Below are 21,062 nucleotides of genomic sequence, written 5' to 3' on the forward strand. Positions count from 1 at the left end.
AAACAAAGTGTGTTTATCCACAGTGGAATATTATTCAGACATAAAAGGGAATAAAGTACCGATACATGCTACAACATGGATGATCTAGATCTCATGTCATGGCTGTGTGGCTGACAGTTTGTATTTTTGATACCACTACTTAGAGGCAGAGGTATGGTCAGGGAACAGAACCTTTCCTACATGCAGTTGAACCATAGATTTTGGCTGCTTTAATGAGTTCTTTCAACCAATTACCCTAACCCAAATCAACCATAAAAGTTAATAGATTCGTTTACGAAACAAAAGTTGATCTCAATGTATTTTGCAGAAATGCTCAAATTACCAGAGAGCTCATTATTAATTCGTTCTTCCTCTTTTCTCTTCCCCAAGTATCCTGAATTTCTTAACTCTTTTTTCCCATCCAGGTCCAAGAGCGATGGGGAAAACTCTGTTCGTGAAGAATCTGGCAGAGGCACATTAATTGTTCAGGCAACTCCCCGTAAGGCCATGTGTGAGCTACATGAATCATCCCTCTCAAAAGAGTATTAAGCGCCTATGTGCACAAGCGTCTGTGCCTTTTGCAATCTGCTCAGTGCCCTTACTCAGTCTGCCGCAGCACTCCTCAGCTGCCAGAGAAGCCAATGGAAAAGTATTAACATCCTCGCACACAAAGTTCTGCCGGGGCTGGACACCAACCCCCAAACAGGAGAACAGATTCCACTGGATGCTGGCTAGATAAAGAGGCAGGAACATCAACTGACACTTGTCTACTTAGAGCTTCGAAGGTTTTATGAAACATAGGGCCCAAAGTGTAATGAAGACTTCACTTGTTAAGCACCTACTGTGTAGATGGTATTGCACAGTGAGCAGACCTCAAAACCCAGAACCAGGGTTCTCATCCAGGGAACATTTAGCAGGTCTGGAGACATTTTGGTTTGTCACAACTGGGGCTGCAGGATCCCACTACCAGAATCTAGTGGGAGAGGCCAGGGATGCTGCTAAGCAGCCTACAATGCACAGAACAGCCCCCACACACACACTCCAGCCACATCAGTAGTGCCGAGGCTGAGAAACTCTGCCCGAGAGCCAAACTAGAACTGGGTTCAAATCCTGGCTCTACCACTTACCACCTGTGTGCGTTCAGACACACACCTTAAGTTCTCTGGGCCTCAATTTCTTCATCTGTAAAATGGGGATGATAATGAAACCTACTTCATCGTGCTGTTGTGAGGATGTGAAGTGTTAATATGTAGGATATATTACTGTTAGCATAGCAGGTTCTACTTTATGTGCCAAGCAAGGTGCTATACACTTTTCACAGGTAATTACTGATCTTCACAACAACCTTGCAAGATTGGTATTACTATTCATGTATATTATAGATAAGGAAGTTGAGGCTTAGGATAGTTAAGTGACTTGCCCAAGGACACAGAGCTAGTAAGCTGAGGAGCCAGGTTTTGAGCTGTCTGGATTCAAAGCACATACTCTCGCAGGATTCTCCAACAGAGGGATGCATGGCCCAGCAGTACACACACAGAGAGAATAAATACAGTAGAACTTCCCGGAGCATCACTTTCTCATGACTCCTTGGTGAAGGGAAAAATTGACACATCTATCTGACAAGTCACTTTACAATTATTTTGGCTTTAATACCATCATAGTTACATTATGAGATGGGCTGCATAACACCCATGAATTTCTAAGATAAAGCACAGAGAGAAGGCATTTGGGGCACAGCCTGCCCTCCAGGGTATGTTTACCAGACTTTCCCCCTGTATTGGTTTCCTAAGGCTGCTGGAAAAAATTACCACAAACTTAGTGGCTTGAAGCAACACAGATTTGTTGTCTTACAGCTCTAGAGGTCCAAAGCCTGAAATGGGTCTCACTGGACTAAAATCAAGGTGTCAGTCAGAATGGCCATCATCAAAAAATCTACAAACAATAAATGCTGGCGAGGGTGTGGAGGAAAGGGAACCCTCTTGCACTGTTGGTGGGAATGTAAACTGATACAGCCACTATGGAGAACAGTATGGAGGTTCCTCAAAAAACTAAAAATAGAACTACCATATGACCCAGCAATCCCACTACTGAGCATATACCCTGAGAAAACCATGATTCAAAAAGAGTCATGTACCACAATGTTCATTGCAGCTCTATTTACAATAGCCAGGACATGGAAGCAACCTAAGTGTCCATCGACAGATGAATGGATAAAGAAGATGTGGCACATATGTCCTATGGAATATTACTCAGCCATAAAAAGAAACGAAATTGAGTTATCTGTAGTGAGGTGGATGGACCTACAGTCTGTCATACAGAGTGAAGTTAAGTCAGAAAGAGAAAAACAAATACCGTATGCTAACACATATATATGGAATCAAAAAAAAAATGGTTCTGAAGAACCTAGGGGCAGGACGGGAATAAAGACGTAGACGTAGAGAATGGACTTGAGGACACGGGGAGGGGGAAGGGTAAGCTGGGATGAAGTGAGAGAGTGGCATGGACATATACACACTACCAAATGTAAAATAGATAGCTAGTGGGAAGCAGCCGCATAGCACAGGGAGATCAGCTCGGTGCTTTGTGACCACCTAGAGGGGTGGGATAAGGGAGGGTGGGAGGGAGACGCAAGAGGGAGGAGATATGGGGATATATGTATATGTATAGATGATTCACTTTGTTATACAGCAGAAACTAACACACCAGTGTAAAGCAATTATACTCCAATAAAGATGTTAAAAAAAAAAAGGAAAAAAATATAAAAATAAAATCAAGGTGTCAGTAGGATTGTGTTCCTTCTGGAGGCTCTAGAGGAGGATCTGTCCCCTGACCTTTCCCAGCTGCTTAAGGCTGCCTGCGTTCCTTGGCTCATGGCCCCTGCCTCCACCTTCAAAGGAAATCACTCCAATCTCTGCTTCTGTCATCCTATCTCATCTGACTCTCACCCCAGTCTCCCTCGTATAAGAATCCTTGTAATTACATTGGACCCACCAGATAATCCAGAAGAATATCCCCACTTGAAGATCCTTAACTTAATCACATTTGCAAAGTGCCTTTTGCCATAAAGGTAATGTATTCACAGTTTCCAGAGATTAGGACATCTTTGGGGGACCGTTGTTCTGTGTGCCACACTCCCTGAGGCTATTGGAGTAAAACTATTTAGGAAGCACTGACGTCCTAGAGGTGTTCTAGGAAGGATCCCAAGACAAGGACTCAGTTCCTCAATGCAGGAGCCCCGCTGCCAGGACAGAAACCTTACAATGAGAAGAACAAAGTCAGTCTTAGAGAAGATGGGGGTCTGGGCTCTGAGCTGGACATCTTAACTCCCTCCCAGTTCGGGAGTAGAATTAGAGCACTAAGGAGGCTTGGAATTAAGCTTGAAGTACCACCCAACCTCTCTGTATTGGTTTGCTAGGCCTGCCATAACAAAGTGCCATAGACTAGGTGGCTTCAACAAGAGAAATTTATCTTCTCACAGTTCTGGAGGCTACAAGTCTGAGATCAAGGTGTCAGCAGGGTGGGTTTCTTCTGAGGCCTCTCTCCTTGCCTTGCAGATGGCCGTCTTCTCCCTGTGTCTTTATACAGTCTTTCCTCTGTGCATGTCTGTGTCCTAATCTCCTCTTCTTATAACGACACGAGTCACATTGTATTAGAACCCATTTTAACCTGAATATGACCTCATTGTACCTTACTTACCTCTTTAAACACCCCATCTCCAAATACAGTCACATTCTGAGGTACCGGGGGTTAGGACTTCAACATATAGTTTTTAGGGGGACACAACTGAGCCCATTAACACTCTCACACAATAAACTCCAAAATATCCCAGGTTCCTCCTACCCTCAGATGAAGCCAGAGACATGCCTCATTTCCCTGGAAAACATTAGGATTTGAAAACCTCTACGCACCAGGATGGGGAAGGAGAATTTCCCATTCTAGAGGAGGGAGGAACGCCACGGACTCTACACAAATCAAGTACACGATCCCACTAAGGCACATCCATGGCCATCTTTTGAAAGTTGATCTTTAACAAAGCTCATTTATGCTTGGATTATTTCCAGTAGGTTACAAGTTTATTTTTGTGTTTCTGCAAGCAACCACATCACACCCCAAAACCAGAGACTGAAACAGATCCTTTCATTTAATGCCAATGAAAACAGGAGTTGCTTGGGAAGGTCTTGCCCTGGAAGACAAGGAGCAAGGGGGTGGGAGGTGGGTGCTGGAAGCAAAGCTGGCTTCAGCTCCCATGCCTGCCTCTTACCATGGGAGGGAGGCATGCCTGTGGAGTACAGGTGGACAATTAACTCACAGGAGAGAAGGGAAGAGCACTGGGCTCAGAGGTAGAAGTAGAAGAAAGCACATTTCTACCCATATTTCAAGAAAGGGAACTTCGAAATGTTTTCAGCCCCATCTCCCCATTTCAGGGCATGGCTTGACATACGGCAGAGGAGACGGCCATCCTCTTTCCTGTCCTGGAAAACCACTGCACACGCTTTAGCATAAAAGACATAAGAGATCTCACTACTACTCTAGTGTGATATCAAGCTGATACATACGGGTACAACCGAGATGGTTATTAAAATACTGAAATGCCTGGGTTCTGATTGCCACAGCCTTCAGGGCCTTCAAGTCCCTCTGCTACTCAGCCCCTCCCTCAGGAACCGCGCCCCCCCCCCCACCTTCTCATAATCAGTCACTAGAGGACTAATGCCTGGCACAACAAGAGCTCCAGGATCTTATGAAGGGGGAGTCTGCTCTGATTCGTCACTGACTGTCCTAATCCATTCAGGCTGCTATAACAAACTACCAGAGACTGGGTGGCTTATAAACAGATATTTCTTTCTCACAGTTCTGGAGGCTGGAAGTCCAAGATCAAGGCACCAGCAGATTCAGAGTCTAGTGAGGACCTGCTTCTTGATTCACAGACATAACTCTTCTCACTGTGTCCTCACATGGCAGAAGGGGGTCAGGGAGCTCTCTGGGGTCTCTTTTATAAGGGTGCTAATCCCATTCATGAGGGCTCCACCCTTATGACCTAATCACCTCCCAAAGGCCGTACCTCCTAATACATTGCGGGTTAGGTTTCAACATAGGAATTTTGGAGGGATGCAAACATTCAGTTCACAAGAATGATCATGCTGTACTAGTGGTTAAATACTTTGAAGATCCTCCACACCTGTTAATATCAACCCTAAATCCCTCTTACTTTCATTTAAAATTCATTTCACTGCACCCACCCCTGCCATGGAAACAGAGAACATCTATTCCCTGCCACCCATGCAATATCCCTTTCAGATTGCAGGGCACTTACTGTCCTTACTCTGCCTTCACTTTTCTAGAGAAAAGAACAAACCGTGGCTTCACATCCCCACCGTGCACCACAAAGCCTGTGACATGAGCACATCTCCAGCCAACTAGGACATAGTTCTGTACCTCACCTCCTGGCAAATCTTAACAGTCAAGTCCCAAAAAATGATTTTCTGCTGGGAAATTTTACATTTTAAAGCAATTCTTGAAACAACATCGATACAGACACACCGGTTGAGCAATGCCTGGTGACTAAGAATGAATAATCATAGAACTCCCTGCCAGGCTTCAAAATATTTATTATTTTTTAGAAATTCAAATTATTTCACTGTACTTTATATTAGAATCCATCATTTTCTGAGGTTTTCCATTTACACAATGAGAAACATCAAAGAGATTAAGATGTGCAGCACCTAGGGAATATAAAAATGTGACGTGACTAAATTAAATATATTTCACAGCAGGTGTCATAAAAGACATGCAAATTAAAACAATGAGATAACATTTTCACCGAGCCAATTAGAAAAATTTTTGTTTCAAGTGCTGGCCACAGTTAGGTGACAGAGATACTTTACCATAGCTACTGGAAATGTCAGTGGTCCAATCTTTCTGGAAACCAATTAGCAGTAAAGGACTGTTTAAAAAAATAAGCACAGCTAATATAAAAGTAATCTAATAAATGCACATGTTAGAGGATTTATGAGATTCAGAGAAGTATAAAGAAAATAAAAGTCACCTTTGATCATCACATCCACATCCTCATCATCCACAAACAGCTGCTATTAATACTCTGATATATACCCTTCTGGTCTTTCTTTCTATACTCTATATACAAACACACATATAAAATATACACATTGATTACATAACTTCATACATAGCTTTTAATTTACTTAACATTGTATCATGTAATTAGTATGTAATTAGCATAACAAATTATTTGTAACCATTTTTATCTGCTACATTTTCTATTCTATGGACACATCGTGATTTATTTGATAATTTAGATTTCTTCATATTTGTTGCTATTAAAAACAACACCTCGGGCGAACAGCTTTACAAGAAAAAAAGAAAAACAGTTTGTAACCATGTGTGGTGACGAATGTTAACTGGACTTACTGTGGTGCTCATTTTGCAATATATACAAATATCAAATCATTACATTGTTCACCTGAAACTAACATAATGTTATGTCAATTATGCTTCAATTTAAAACAAAAAAAAAAAAGAACAGTAACTAAGGAGAAAAAAAAAAAGAGTAACAACTACCCAAGGTGAAAACCAACAGCAATTAACTAAAGTGCAATTTGACCTTAAAGCTTGGGTCTTCACCCAAGCCTGCCATTTTCAAAATCCCGTTGGTGGAAGCCATGCCCATCGGCTGGCACTAGAGCCACACCAATCAAATCATTCTCTACAGCTCACACCGTCTTCCCATAGTTCTGGCTCTGTTCACTCATCAACCAACACTACATTTCCTCAGCCCCACAAATAGCTTTAAAACAGTTCACTTGGAAAATAAGGGGGTTTTTTTCCTTCAGCCCTAAGACTATAGACATACAAAACAATATGGATTTCAAATGCCACTCACTCTTCCTGGCAAGAATTTCCTAATGTGGAAGAGACAAGATAAAGCAGGAGACATTCCGCCGTTTGTGACAACAGAATCGAAATCGGCAAAAAGCTCAATGTTTTTTGATTGTGAGAACTGCCGTCCAGAAGAGAATTCAGGAGTTGTCAAAGCATCACTGGAGCCTGGCAGCCTTGAAGGACACGTTAAGAGGAGGGAAGCGGCCTCCTCCACTCCATGGCTCATCCTCTGCCACGCTGGATGATGACCTGCAGGGCAGGCACGTGGGTCACGGCCTCTCCTGAATCAATAGTTGTTGACTTTGACTCTAGACCACAGCCCTCTAGGGCATCTTCCCTGACAAACCCCCACCCTCAGACCTCTGAATGAGGTGCTCTTCTATATATTCTCACAGCGGCCGAACTGTCCCAATCATCAGTGCATCACTCTGGGCTTTAACTACAAGTCTCCTCCAACTAGATTCTGAGTTATTAATACATCGAAGCAAATAACGTGATCACAGATATATCTACAGAACATTTGGGCCCAGGTTTACAGGCTCAAAAAATGTTTGAAGAATGAACATATTCATAAAGCAGTAAGTAAATCAATTCCAAGGAGCCTATGAATGGGCTTCTGAGGGTCTGTGTGCCCCTGAAATTGCACAGAATACCGAACGCATGCTCTTGAATATGCATTCCTCTGAGGAGGGCCCATAACTCTCATTAGCCTATAAAGTGATCATGACCCCCCCCCCCAAAATCACTCCACATTATCTTAAATTCCTTGGGTAAGTAGGTAGGCCTAGCTTTGAGCATGAGTTTTTATTTTGCTTGGGAAAAATAGGCACAGTTGGGGACCAATGGAAAATGACTAACCTCTTTCAAGTCAGTGAGATTTAAAAGAGGAAAGGATCCTTGTAACATACCAACTTCAGCAAAAAAGTACAAAGCGAAACAAACTACCATTCCAATTAACGTTTTTCCTCTTTGAATTGGTAACACGGTCACCTCCATGGAGAGAATACGGCAACTGAGGATCTCCCGTGCATTCATTAAGCAAATATTCTTTCTCTGAATGCTGCATTGTATTATTCGGATTTTTTTTTACTCTGCACGTGAGTACCTGTTTCTAATAAATGAATAATTAGAAAGAAAACATATCCATTTCCATCTCATGGAAAGTTGTAAAATTTGAACGGAAAGGCAAAGCATTTGGAAAGAATTTGGGGTTGTGTTTCTTCCTTGGGAGATGTGAAGGGAAAACAGAAAAAGGGGATAAACAATGGAATAGTACCCAGAGCAATTTCTGCCATAAGCAAATGTTCAAAACACAGGGGAGTACAACAGACAAAAAAGGATAATTACGCAACTGAAAAATCAGAGAGAGGTCTGGCTATCTCTTTAGGGTACAAAAGTATTACCACAGTAACAGGTGCAAACACATGAATATACTTTAATAAATAATTATGACTAACTGAATGCAACTGCGAAAACTTCCCTTTTCAAGATCATTGGCAATTATTCTAAACATCGTCTTCTGAGATGTGCTTCTTAGCCAAAAACATTTCCACTAGTAAATATGACGCCGGCTGACCTACTCATGTTTATATTTACATATGTGTGTGTGTTGATATATACATAGGTTTTCTGCTTTTCAAATATGGTCTACCCTTCAGGATGATGTAAAGTCCTTTGGGGATTTGAGGTGATGATGCAGGGATCATAAATTCCTCCCCCATGCCAGGCACATTTATACTGAATTACTCACACACTTACAGAAAGTGAGGATGTTGGTTTTCAGCCAAATCCGAGGCCCTGAAGTACCAGGATTTGGGGATTTTAAGAGGTGGCCCAATCCAATCTCGCCAATGTGAGTCTGACTCTCTATCCTGCTCCTGACAGATGGGCAGTCATTCTCAGCTCAGTCAGGTCCAACAGATACATTATTCTATGAAACATCACAGTCTTCTATTAGAGACCTAATCGCCAAAGCTTATTCTTCATAACAACCTTATAATTTCATCCTCTGGAATCAGTTCTTTCCCCAGAACAAAAAAATTTTTTAAAATTAAGACTTAACCTTCCTAATTTGTAAGCGGGTTGTAATACCCCTTGTAACAGCCCATGGGGTATCTGAGCACATCTCTCACGTCCTCTCTGAGATGTCTCTTCTCCAGGCTGAACTTTCCTAAATATTTCCTCTGAGACTCTTATCATATGTTATTTAGATACTACAAAACCCTGGAGCCTCTTCCTCTGGGCACACTGAAGTTTTTCAACATTCATCATCAAATATTACCCCCAAGAACTAAGTCAAGTCTACAGATAATGGTGTTAGTGTTGCTGGAGACAGCATCTGGTGTACCAGTTAGCCACTGCTCCTACACCTCTGCTAACAGAAGCAAATTTTGCTCCAGTGGCAATTATCCATTCTTGGAGAAGAATCTTTATTATTAATCTCTATCAGTGATGTTCAAGAGGTAGCACATGACCCAGTTCTAGCCAATGAAATATGAGGAAGTCTGCTCTGCTGAAAGGATAAGAGGGCCTAGAAGAAAGCTTCTTTTCTCCCTCTTTTCTTCCTTTTATGAATGCTGTTATGTGAAGATGTGATGGCTAGAACAGAAGCAGCCATCTTGTGACCAAGATGAACCAGCAGCTGAGGAAGGCAAAGTAGAAGAATGGAAAGGACCGGAGCCCTTGATGGGTTACTGCGATACTAAACTAGACCTGGGGCTCCTTGTTAAACAATACAACTAAATGTCTTAATAGTTTAAGCCAGCGTTGGTCAAATACTCTGCAACTTGGAGCAGAAGGCACGCCTAACAACAGAAAAGGTATAATGGAAATATCACCTCTTCGGATTTGAACATGATATTTCTGGAGATGTGGCCTTTACTTTTTCAAGAGCCCTATCACTCCTTGGGATCTCCTGAGCATCTGGTCAATGCAAAACAAATGAGCAACTAAACAAAAACCCTGTAATTGAGGATCACAATTTCAAATGCTTGCAGAGACCATGCAGTTAACATGAATATGTGAATCTGGCTAGATGTGAGATAACAGGGAGCAAGGAGGGCTGTAGGGAACTTGAAAATGCATACCTCTTCCAAAGACAGTAAAATTCAAGCATTTTAAAATACTATGCTGGTGAAGTAAAATACTAATGCATCTATGAGCCACATTCAGCAGGCAGTCCACCGGTTCATGACCCTTACAAAAATCAATCTCAAGTGAGTTGGAAAGTCACATCTCCCCCTTCCTGTAAGAATGTACATCCTTCTTAAACCCTTCAGTGCAGTCTGTAGTATGGTTTCATCATTTCATTCTGGAAAGACAGTTTTGAATTTTAATTCCATCATCCAACACCTTAATCATTTCAATTAAGGCAATCAGATTATTAACATCAAAATCTATTGCCCTCTTGAATCTAAGCCCCTTCCCTAAACCAACTGGATTTGCAATCATTACCTTGAAAGGATAACAAAATAAGAGCAAAAGAATAAGATCACAAGAATTCTTTAATCAAATATCTTTGGGGCTGCCAGGGTCCTCAGGCTATCTCAGAGCCACTTAATCTCTCCTTGGCAGAGAGAAAATGAGAAACTATATATGTCCACACCCTAAAGCCCTAAGCCCAGTGCAAACATGTGTTCCAATTGGTGTAGTTATTTATGGTAAAGGTCACTGAGACAGTCTCCTCTCACAGTCACTTTCACACTGGCCACACTTAGTCTTCCGTTTGCCAGGATAAAGCTCATAGCAAGTCTTAAGAACTCAAAAAAAGCTTCTGGTTGTCCCAGTTAAGAAAATATGAATCATTTCATGTTGGACTCTCCACTTCTAAGAGTTCTATGAGATTCATTCCCAGTTTCTTGCAGGGAATACCCTCACATCACCACATCACCCTTCAGCCTGTTATAATATTATTATCATTTTATTATAATAACCCTTCTGGTTATTAAAAAGTACATGTACTTTGGAGAAAAACAAAAACCACACAGTAACAGTAGCATTCCTATAGTAAGTATTTATTATGAGCCAAGCACTAAGCTACGTATTTTATATCCAATATCTCATTTAAATCTCACAACTCTAAGAAGCAGGTACTATTATTGTCCCCATTTTAAAGATGAAGACACTGAGGCTCAGAGACATTAAGGAACTTCCCCGTGAGCACCCGGCACCTGAATTTAAACCCAGACATTCTAACTCAAGGTCCAACTTATAATATTAACCATGCTATAATGCCATTTTTTAAAAGATGAAAACAGCCATGAATCTACCCCTCAAAGATAACCACGGCTCATATTTTGGTATGTTTCTTCCCAGTCTTTTCTTGAAGGTGATAAAATTTTCAGAGCTAGAAAGAGATTTAGAGATAATATCTCCCTAAACTCTCATTTCACAGAAGGAGAAGCTGAGGTAGAGAAGGCTGAAGAGCCTTTCTCAAGGTCACGCTGCTGTTTGGAAATGGAATTTAGGTCCTCAGACTTGTTGTCCAAGGTATTCTGGGGTCTTCTGACTTGAGTTGGTTGATAGTGGCTTCCTAGAGGATCGTGTTGAGAAGGGTTTAAGGCCTGTGGCCAAAAAGGACAAAATGCTACAGTAGGTCAGTGATGGTGGCCGTGAAAGTAGCAGCACGGCCACGTGCACACCCCAAATTTGCCACCTCCCAAGGAGCAGTCCTGGGAGAGAAGGAGAATGATCGGGAAAGGCCCTCTTAACAAAGACCACCTACTTTCTTCACCAACATCAGGGGTCTCAAACCCCAGTGCCTTCAGGACCAAGTCCATAACATAAATGAGTGAAGTGGGCAAGTTGGAGACTGAAGAAAGGATGAGCACCAGCCCCATCTAAGGAGGGAGGGATGCTATTCATCTCCAGCAAACTATCACCATGGGGAGAAGTAAGCCCAATGTTACCAGGCCTTCTGATTTTTCCAAAGAGGCATGAAATTTGGATTTTTTAAAAAATGTGATATCACCTAACTTTAAAATGCTGGCAACTAATTCAAATTTAAATAATTAAGGGGGAGTGCAGAACAAACCAAACACACTAGTTAACAACATTATAACTGTTCCTTTTCATGATGGCCTTATCAGAAGCCACCAACATCCTATTACGAACCTGAGATTTTCCACTCTCTCTCTCTCATTTTCTCTCTCTTTCTCCCCCTCGCTCTACCTAGAGAAGCACTTTCCATCTGAGGCTGCCAAAGAGAAGATGAACCCTCCAACCCCACCAGACCACATCTATCAAGGGTCCAAGTGATTGCCAGTGACCCCCGAGGGCCATGTGGGAAGGTAATCATGCCTCTCGGGGTGATGCCTGTTGCTCTCCAATGCCTTCTGTGAGGAGGAGTGGATGACTGCATCTGACATGTCTCCCCACTCTCCCAGGAATTGCCTGATGCCTTTAGAGCAGGAGCGGAGCGGGACCCACCAACATTCTGATGTGCAGGTCTCCCCTTTCCATGAGCTTTCTGTGTCTAATGGGAAGGCCCATCACTCACATCCAAGCTCAGAGCCGCCAGGTTACGAGAGCACCGACCTCCTGCAGACGAGCTGCTACGCAGCAGGGCTGCACGGGCCTTTCGTACGGAAGCCCCCAGTTTCTCCTAATCCCCAGGATGGCTAGTGATCATCTGCCCACTAGAGAGAAGAGGAGACTTGGCACACACCTATGAAATCAGTCAGCATTTGGGAACAAACACTGCATGGAAAGCCCTGACCCACAGCATGGTAAGTTCTTCCAGAAACTGCAGTAAGCTGGCATCGAAACCAATGACTTGATTCATTCAATCACCAAATATTTACCAAGAAACAAATGCAAAAAGCAAGACCAGTGCAAGGTGCCAAAAAGAACATACATGTGGACCAGAAATCAACCTTACTAAAGGTAGAAAAAAATAGAAGAATAGTTCAAATAACTGTGGTATAAACAGAACATTCTGCAGCCATTTAAAATCATGTTTGAGAAGTTCATTTAATGATAAGGGAAAATGCCAAGAATACATAATCAAGTTTGAAAAAAAATAAAAGCAGGTTGTGAAATATAACTGGGTCAAAATCAGAGCGAACACATTCAGTAACCCCCTCTTCTGCTCCTAAGACATAGAATTTATAGATAAATCTTTAGATATGTCACAACTTATACAGTGCTGCTTGAAAATAAGGGAATCACAGATCAAAAATGGAGGGGACTCCCTAAAAATAAATGAATCAGAAGATGAGGCTCTACAATTTCAGGAGGAATCAAAGTCCGTGGGGGAATGGGTCTGATATGAGCCATGGAAGCAGAGGTCCCAACATCCACCCAGGGGAGAAGGGGCAGAACTGGACGGAGAACCATGCTGCTAGCTGTGAATGAGGATGGAACGTCTGCACCATCCACCACAAGTCACAGCCACAAGGATGCCCCTGTATGCACGGGGCCAAAATGAAATCACCTGCATGAGACGAGGACCTAAGCCTGCATCACAGAGTATATAGAGCAGAAAGAGAGCTCTGAGCTGAGCTGTTGACAGGAGCTCTGGTTTACAAGCACACACGCTTACAGATATAGGGCAGAAGAAGCCACAAAACTGTCTTGAAAATAAGTTCACAAACAAAAATTAGAGAACATATGAGGATATCCAATGATCAGACTCTACAAAATGGAAGAATTCATACCGGAAGAAGCGAAGATGCTAGAGCAATCAGAGAAGGACTTCATAATAAGTATTTTTTAAATCCTCAAAGGGACAGAGAAGGGATTTACAACCACAAAGTGAAAAGAGTTTTTCATAAAACAAAACAAAACAAAAGCAGGAAGGTATGAAAAGGGACCATTATGTATCTTAGAAATAAAGCGAACCATTGTTGAAATTTAAAACTCCACAGATAGGCAAAATAATAAACCAGACACAAATGAAAAGAGCTGGCTAACTGGAATATAGAATTGAGGAAACATAGCACAAACATAGCACAGAGAGACAGAGAACTTAAAAAAATGTTTAAGATACATGGAGAATTGACTGAGAAACTACACAGACAGAGAAAAGAGAGAATGTTAGAGAGGAAACATCCAACAGATAATGGCTGAGATTCTTCCAGAATTCAAGAAAAACCTGGATCTTCTAAGAAAGCCCAAAGGATTCAATGTACAATAAACAAAACAATATGTACATACAATACAATCCTGAACTTAAAACTAAATACATAGAGCTTAAAAGGAAATAGACCCAAGTGTCCACAGTGGTTACCCCTGGTGATAAGATTTAAAGGGAGATTTTTACTTTCTTCTTTAAGCTTTAATATACTTTCTAAGTGCTCTATAATGAAAAGACATTATTTTTATAAACTGCCTGTGTTGGAGGAATATCATTATTTCAAATATACATATATACATATTTACTTTTTAAAAAAATCTTTCCTCAAGGAACTTACACTCCAGTAGAGAAGATGAGGTATGTACAGAAATAATACATAAAGCAAAACCCACACAGTAACTGACATGGATGGATGTAACTAAAATGTAAGCCTTACCTTTTCCGCATGAAGCGTTAGGAATAAGGGGGGAAGGGGAGGAGGAGGCGAGGACACTGAGCAGAAATGTACGGGTCTAGTATCTACGCTTGATTTACTAGGGGCTGTTACTACAACCAGAGTGCATTTCATGTGGACGGGATCAAAATGGCCAAACCAAGATAAGATTAGAACTTTATCTACATTAAGCATTATTCTCACCTCTAAATTAATTATATTTCAAGACCATCCAGTGATAAAAGCAAAAATTAACATCTCCGTTGTAAATTAAATTAAACCATAAAAATCTGCCACTTAGCACATTTTCAATTATTACAAAGCTTTGTTCTTTTTTTCAAGGGTCAAGAAGACTGAGGAAAAGGTAAAAATTGGGGAGAGAGGCTCATTTTAACTGATAATCAAATTAACTGTCATTCTAATCCAGAGCGACACTATCATGTTACCAATTTAGGGGTGCAAACAACACAGGTATGTTCTGGGCTTTACCGAATGGGCATCATCTTAAGAGGGGACAGAGAGGTCTTATCGGTTTGGGGAGATTCAGATTCTGTGGTCATAACACCATTGGCACACCCAACCAAACAAGATGGAGTTTTAGGCAATGCCCACGATGCTCCTTCAGAGCCAAACAAACTGCACTCAGCATTCAGCTCCGCAAGAAACAGGTGGCAAAGGCACAAGCCAACTCAATGTGTTACTAATGGAAGGAAGGGCTGTTCATATCTCAGACAATCTCTTTCCTTTTTTAACACAACCAGGTTTCTCAGAATACCACTCTTTAACCCAACTCCTCTCAACATCACCTGTACAGCCCACACATGGGACCCAACATACACCCAATGTTATCCCACTGACTTCTTTGATTCCCTGCCATCAAGACCAACGTGGAAAGCCCCAACAATAATGAGGAATATGCAGTTCCTTTCACCATTTTTGAGCCAATGGACCCTTTCATTCCTCTCCTCTCCATCCCCTCTTAAATCCCTCTCTAATCTTGACCTCTCTGAAAATGTCCTTTCTCATCTTCCTCTTGCCCTTTCCTGATTCCCTTTTTCTTCTTCACTCTTCAGTGGGGTCACACTCTTGTCCAATCCCCATAAGGCAGTTTCATTCTACAGGAGGGGAAGATGCTTCCACCCATACCCCCTGGACTTCTCAAAACTCCCTTCCTAGTACCCCCTTCAAGGGAGGAGCAGCTGCTGGTCTAGTAAGTCAGAGCCTGACATGGACAGGGTCACTGCATATGAAGGGGATGCTCAACTATGAGTCCACTTCTTTTCCTGCTTCTTTGCCTACAATTGGATGGCTAAGTCAGGTAAGAGCCTGAGCCCCACACCTGCCAGCTCAGCCTAAGCCTCAAGTCACTTCTCCAATTCATTTTTTACCATATTTCTCCAATGATTGTGCTGGGCCCTAGTCTATTCAGAAATTTCACTTTCAAATTGGCTACTGTTTTTTGGAGGCTGTTGCTCCTTCCGTCAAAACTTCAGAAGGGAGACGGAATTGGTGGTAATATTTAAATCCCAAAATCACACTCCAAAATGCTGCTGGACAATGCTATTCTTCTCCTTCTTCAGGCCTTCATCAGAAACCAGAGGACCAGAAAACCAGAGATCTAGTTCCATCACACAGCAGGTGGTCTTAGCTAAGCCTTTAACTGCTCTATGCCTCAGTCTCTTCATCTGAAAGTTACAGGATGCTCTAATGGCCTTGCCAGTTCTGAAATGGTCATATATCAGTGGCAGGACATGGCTGTTCCCTACTTTTTTCATCCCAGAATGGAGCCCCCAAAACTGAGAGATGGCTGGGAAAATACTCAACCACACATAGAATTCTGCTAGGATGCAAACCATTGAAAATGAATGTTTAATAAGACACTGCATCAGTTGTATACTTCGGCTGAATGTGCTGCAGCCCAGGAGACCTGAAAGAATTAATACGGTTCCCAAAGGAGCTGGTGGGCATTGTTAAGGCAGAAGCAGAATCTGACCTGATGAATGTAAAAGTGCTTTGAGAGTGTCAGAAGAAAAGTGCTATGACAAATGTCTGCTTGCTCCATTAGGATGTCTCCTGCTATCTAAGGAACATGCTACAAGAAGGTCTCAGGTCTGGGGACCACGGCACACAAGTACACTCACCCTTCTCTCCCTGATCCCCCCCATTTCTTTCCCGGGGCTTAGATAGAGGCACAGGGCACCCACAACACCAACCCTTCCCTTTTTTCTCATTCTTCACCTTGCTTCGCCTTTCCCACCTGCACTTCTGCACAATTCTCAGACTGGGCCCTCAAGACATCTCACTCAAATCTTCAAACCTCTCTCCCCTCTTCTCCACAGCAACACTCCCAGCTGGTCCACAGAAAGACCCTCCCTCTCACTCTAAGCCAAGAGATCTGGACATACCTTCCTTCATTCTGACACCCTCTGACTACCTTATCAAAACCCATCCTTGGGAGCCAACCCCTCCATCTGAGGGCCTTGGAGCCCCTGTCAGTCCCTCCCAAGGAACATGTAGGAAAACACCAGACCCTCCATGCTCTGGGTCTGCAGTCAGTTCTCCCCACTCACAGCCACTCCCCTGGAGAGACACGGTCCTGTGTGCCTCTAGCCCAGGGCTTCTCAAACTTTCCACCCTATTTCCCCTAATTGTAGAGGTCTATAGAAACATGACATTTCTCTGCCTTTTTCTGCTTTACCTAAAAACTTTGCATTTTATTCTACAACATTCCCACATTTGATCCTTTAAAAATAGTTTTAGTTGCTTACCACCATAGGAAGAAAAAAATAGACATTTTCCACGACACAATCAGGTAAAATTGATATTATAGGAATATAAGCCTTATTGTTTCATGTGCTCCCAGGCTCATCTCTGTGCACTATTTGGAAATCTCCAAGCATTCTACCTCCCCATCATACTTTTGCATTTCCTGAGTTCTTCCTGGCACACCCAAGGTGTCTCTGAGTACCCAACTTTCAGAAGCAAAGCAAAAAGCATTTCCATTCAATTCCAGGTTGAAGAGGCAGGACCTGGTTCTCACCAGGATCAGTGGTCACAACCCCCTTTCAGATTAAGACAGAGGCCAGGGGCTCCCAAAGACCTGCGGTGGCCACCATATGATTGGCACATGCTCCAGTCCTGGCAGTCCATCACCTCCCAGCCTTACCTTGTCAGCCATGATCATAGATGCGCCCCCGTGGATGCCCAGGATGGGGATGAAAGTCTGTGAGGAGATAAAATCCAGCATCTGGGCCACGGCCTCCTGGTCGGTATCGTCCCCAAACACCAGGCCGTGGATGCGCGCCCCTGACATGAGGTCACACACGTGCGTGATGAGGCTCTTCGGGTCCGTGCGGTTCATCAGCAGTGCTACCACGTTCAGGTCCAGGGGCAGCTCGGCTGCCTGCTCGGGGCCCCAGAGGTTTCGCAGTTCACGCTCCGTCACGTCGTGGCTGTGACCCAGCAGCACTGCGATGTTCAGCGCCGGGGGACCCTTCTCCGCCGCCGCGCCCTGCGCCGGACCGCGCCAGACCAGAAGGGCCGGCAGCACCAGCAAGGTCCAATAACCCAGTCTGCCCATAGTCGCCACTTACGGTCCCTGCAAGGTGGAGAGGAAGAGTCAGGGCCGCGGTGTGCGAGGGTTCTAGACGGAAGGATTTACCAACCCAGCCCCTTGCTCTAGGAACCAGGTATAGAAAGCACCCCAGCGAGAGCTGTTGGAGTCACTGACTCCATTCCCCATCCTCGAAGCCATCCACGTCCCTTGACCCATCTCCAACTCTATCCACAACTCCAATCCGAGCTAATTCTCCGTATCTGTCCCCAAATCCATCTTCACATTCAGCCTCCTCTCCATCTCCGACTCTACCCACATCTCCCACGGCACCCGCCAAGTGGGACCACTTGGATCACTGCCCCTGAAAGTAAGCTCACACCCCGCCCCCTGCTTACTGAGAGCAAACTACAAGCCAGCCCCAGCGTGGGGAGACTGCAGAGCGACTCCGCAACCCTGCTCCCGCTCTAAACTAGTTGGCTGACCCCGCCCCCTGCGAACCCGCGGGGTTCAGCACCCACCTGCTCCACTCGGCACCCGCAGCAGACCCCGCACCTCTCCTGCAGGGTACACCCTAAGCGCATGGGAGTGAGGACGCTCGCTTGTGCGCCCGAGGATCCCGGGTGCCTGGGGGAAACTTAGGGTCCGCCCCACCTTGCGCAGAGGGGCCGTGAAGCGATTTTCACTCAAGTGCAAGCAGCCCTAGGACCAGCCCCCTACATGCACGCGTGCACACGCGCGCGCATACGCACACACACACACTCTGTCTCACGCGCGCCATGTGCAATGCAGAATTCCGGAGAGGAAGCACGTTCCCCCAGCGGACCGACGCGTGGGAGCTGGCAAAGAACGTGCGTGGGGGGTGGGGGGGGCGGAGGGGCGGGGGAAGCTTGGCTCCCAAGAAGCTCCCCGGCAGACGTGAACTGTACAGCGCTCCCCCACCCACCACCCCAGGCTTTCCACTTCAGGTTCTGTTACCAAGTCTTAGGTGCACGTGGGCAGTGGGCTGCACACCCTTACAGGCACGCGCGCATTTCTGCGCACATCCGCAGGCCGCAATAGGGGAGCCCACGGCCATCCGGAGTCCGCACACGTCCTCAGCCAGTGCACATACATGTACCGCGCCAGGTGCACAGCCGCGCCTGTCTGCAAATACCAGCACAGTCGTGCACGCGTGCACAGGCGCGCGCCCCCCGGGCCGGGCGCTGCTGAAACCAGGGGAAGTTAGGGCGAACTCGCACCGGCCTCGGCGTTCTTCGGCTGAGCACCGCGAGCGCGGAGCCGCAGCGCCCCCTGGTGCTCCTCCCGCGCCTCGCTACCGGTGCTCCCTCTCCCGCTTTCTCTCTCCCTCTTTCCCCAGATCTTTCTCCCGCTCTTCCTCCGGTCGAGTCTTCCTTCATCCTGGCCCGCCGAGCCCAGGTCTCCCGCTGGGACGTACCTGTAGCCGGAGAAGGTCGAGGATGCAGTGGGGCGCGCTGCGCGCACGAGCATCTCGGCCGCCTCAGCAGCCACCGGGTTTAGTGGGTTCCCGCATGCTGCGGCCCCCGCGCACTCCACTGGCTGTCCCGCGCTGTCCGCATCGCTCCCACGGGGGGCGGCTATCCCAGCCGGAGGCTCTGCATCAGGGCTCTACCAGGGCGGAGAAGAGACGGAGAGGCAGGGTCAGCCCACGGGCGGGGGGAGAAGGATGGGGGGACAGGCTGCAGTCTGCAATGCTCACAGCCCCTCTGCGCGCACAGGGGTCTCGACCGGAGATGCGAAGCTGAAGCTCCGTGCCCGAGACGCCCCCAGTGCGGATCCTAAGACCCTGTGGCCGAAATGGAGAGCTCCGCTCTGGGGCGCACAGGAGAACCCGAGCCCCAGGTTGGCCACCCTCAAGAAGCTAACACGGCACCTCCACCCTCACCCCCTGCCACCTCCCCGGCACCGGCTGCTGGGAGTTGTGCGGCCAGGAGCTGCTGAGCAAGGGGTGGTAGGAAGAGAAAGAGGAGGGAATGGGGAATGAGTGGGGGGGCTGGCTGAGTTTGCGATGTGCCGGCAGGAGGAGAGGGGGAGGGAAGGACTCCAGCTCCCGCGGTACCGGATCCCCGAGGGAGGTGCGATCGTTCCCACGCAACGACCCTCTTGCGGTCCTGCCGCCCCCTCCTATCAAGGCCTCCCACCGTCCTCTTCCCAAAGGGGCCGCCCAGGCCCCGCGTCCCGCGCCGGCACTCACCGCAGCCTCTCTCCACATAGTTCTCAGCAGTGGCCGCCCCTGGTCATCTCCAGGGCTGATGGCTGCGGCCGCGACTCTCAGCGCTCACCCGACGCCATGCTCCGGCTAAGCCCTCGGCGCCTCCCTCCAAGAGCCTGAGCTCGGCTTTCTGCCCCACAACGGACAGTAGCTGCCCGATCCTCTGAGCGCGCCCGAGAGCCCTCTCCGCAGCCCAGGCTCCGGGCTGGTGCGTGTGTGAGGGCGAGTGTGTGTGCCAGTGGATGTGGGAGCGCGCGCGCGCGTGTGGCCGGGGATCCCCGCGGTCCCCGGCTGAGAGAGGTGCGCGCGGGGGAAGGCGCCTCTCTCCAGCCCTTAGCTGCGAGGCCAGCTCCGCGCGAGGCGTTCAGCTTCCCACTCCCCGGCGGGAGTCCGGAGAGCTCCTGGCCACCCTGGTTCACAGCACTGGCAAACCGGGCTCCCGAGGCGTGCTTCTGCTGCGGTCGCCTCAGAGGAAGAGGAGGAGCAAGGCAGGGGCGCCCCCACGCCAACTTGGGGACTTGCTCTCAGTCGGCGAGACGCAGCAGCCCCCGCGAAAGCCCGACAGGCTTGGAGCTCAGGCGGGCCAAAGAGGCTCCCGTCCGCAGCCGCCCTCCCCAGAGGCCGGCGGAGGCAGACCTCGCAGTCCCCGGGCAGCGGTGCAGAGAGCGGCCACCGGCTCCCGGAGCGCGCGGCGGCGTTAAGGCCAGGAGAGGCGGCTGGCTGGAGGCGGGGGCGCCTGCGGAGGCGCGCGCCGCTGTCCGTCGTGCTGAAACCACGCTCTCCGCCCGCTCCGGGTGTCTGGTGCGGCGGCAGAGGAATCAATTATTCAGATCTTCGCTACCGCTTCCTCCTCCCCCAGTGCCTCGCGCTGGGTACAGCGATCCCCCTCCAC

The 21,062-nt window shown here is 46.4% G+C and overlaps 1 protein-coding gene across 2 annotated transcripts in view; it reads right to left on the reverse strand.

The window, feature by feature from the left end:
• Positions 1-19,432, reverse strand: part of GRIN2A (glutamate ionotropic receptor NMDA type subunit 2A) — a 368,737-nt gene extending 349,305 nt beyond the window's left edge. The window contains exons 1-2 of one of the 2 annotated variants that reach the window (XM_061208159.1): positions 19,376-19,432; positions 17,551-17,982 (exon numbers count right to left, since the gene is read on the reverse strand). In XM_061208159.1, coding sequence (XP_061064142.1) covers positions 17,551-17,964 — 414 coding nt within the window. In that variant the 5' untranslated portion in view covers positions 17,965-17,982; positions 19,376-19,432. Of the gene's footprint in view, positions 1-17,550; positions 17,983-19,375 lie in introns of those variants that run through there. The other variant, XM_061208160.1, reaches the window with a different exon arrangement.
• Between the last annotated feature and the right edge of the window lie 1,630 nt (positions 19,433-21,062).

Source organism: Eubalaena glacialis, chromosome 13 (assembly GCF_028564815.1).
Source record: "Eubalaena glacialis isolate mEubGla1 chromosome 13, mEubGla1.1.hap2.+ XY, whole genome shotgun sequence".
NCBI classification, from domain to species: domain Eukaryota; kingdom Metazoa; phylum Chordata; class Mammalia; order Artiodactyla; family Balaenidae; genus Eubalaena; species Eubalaena glacialis.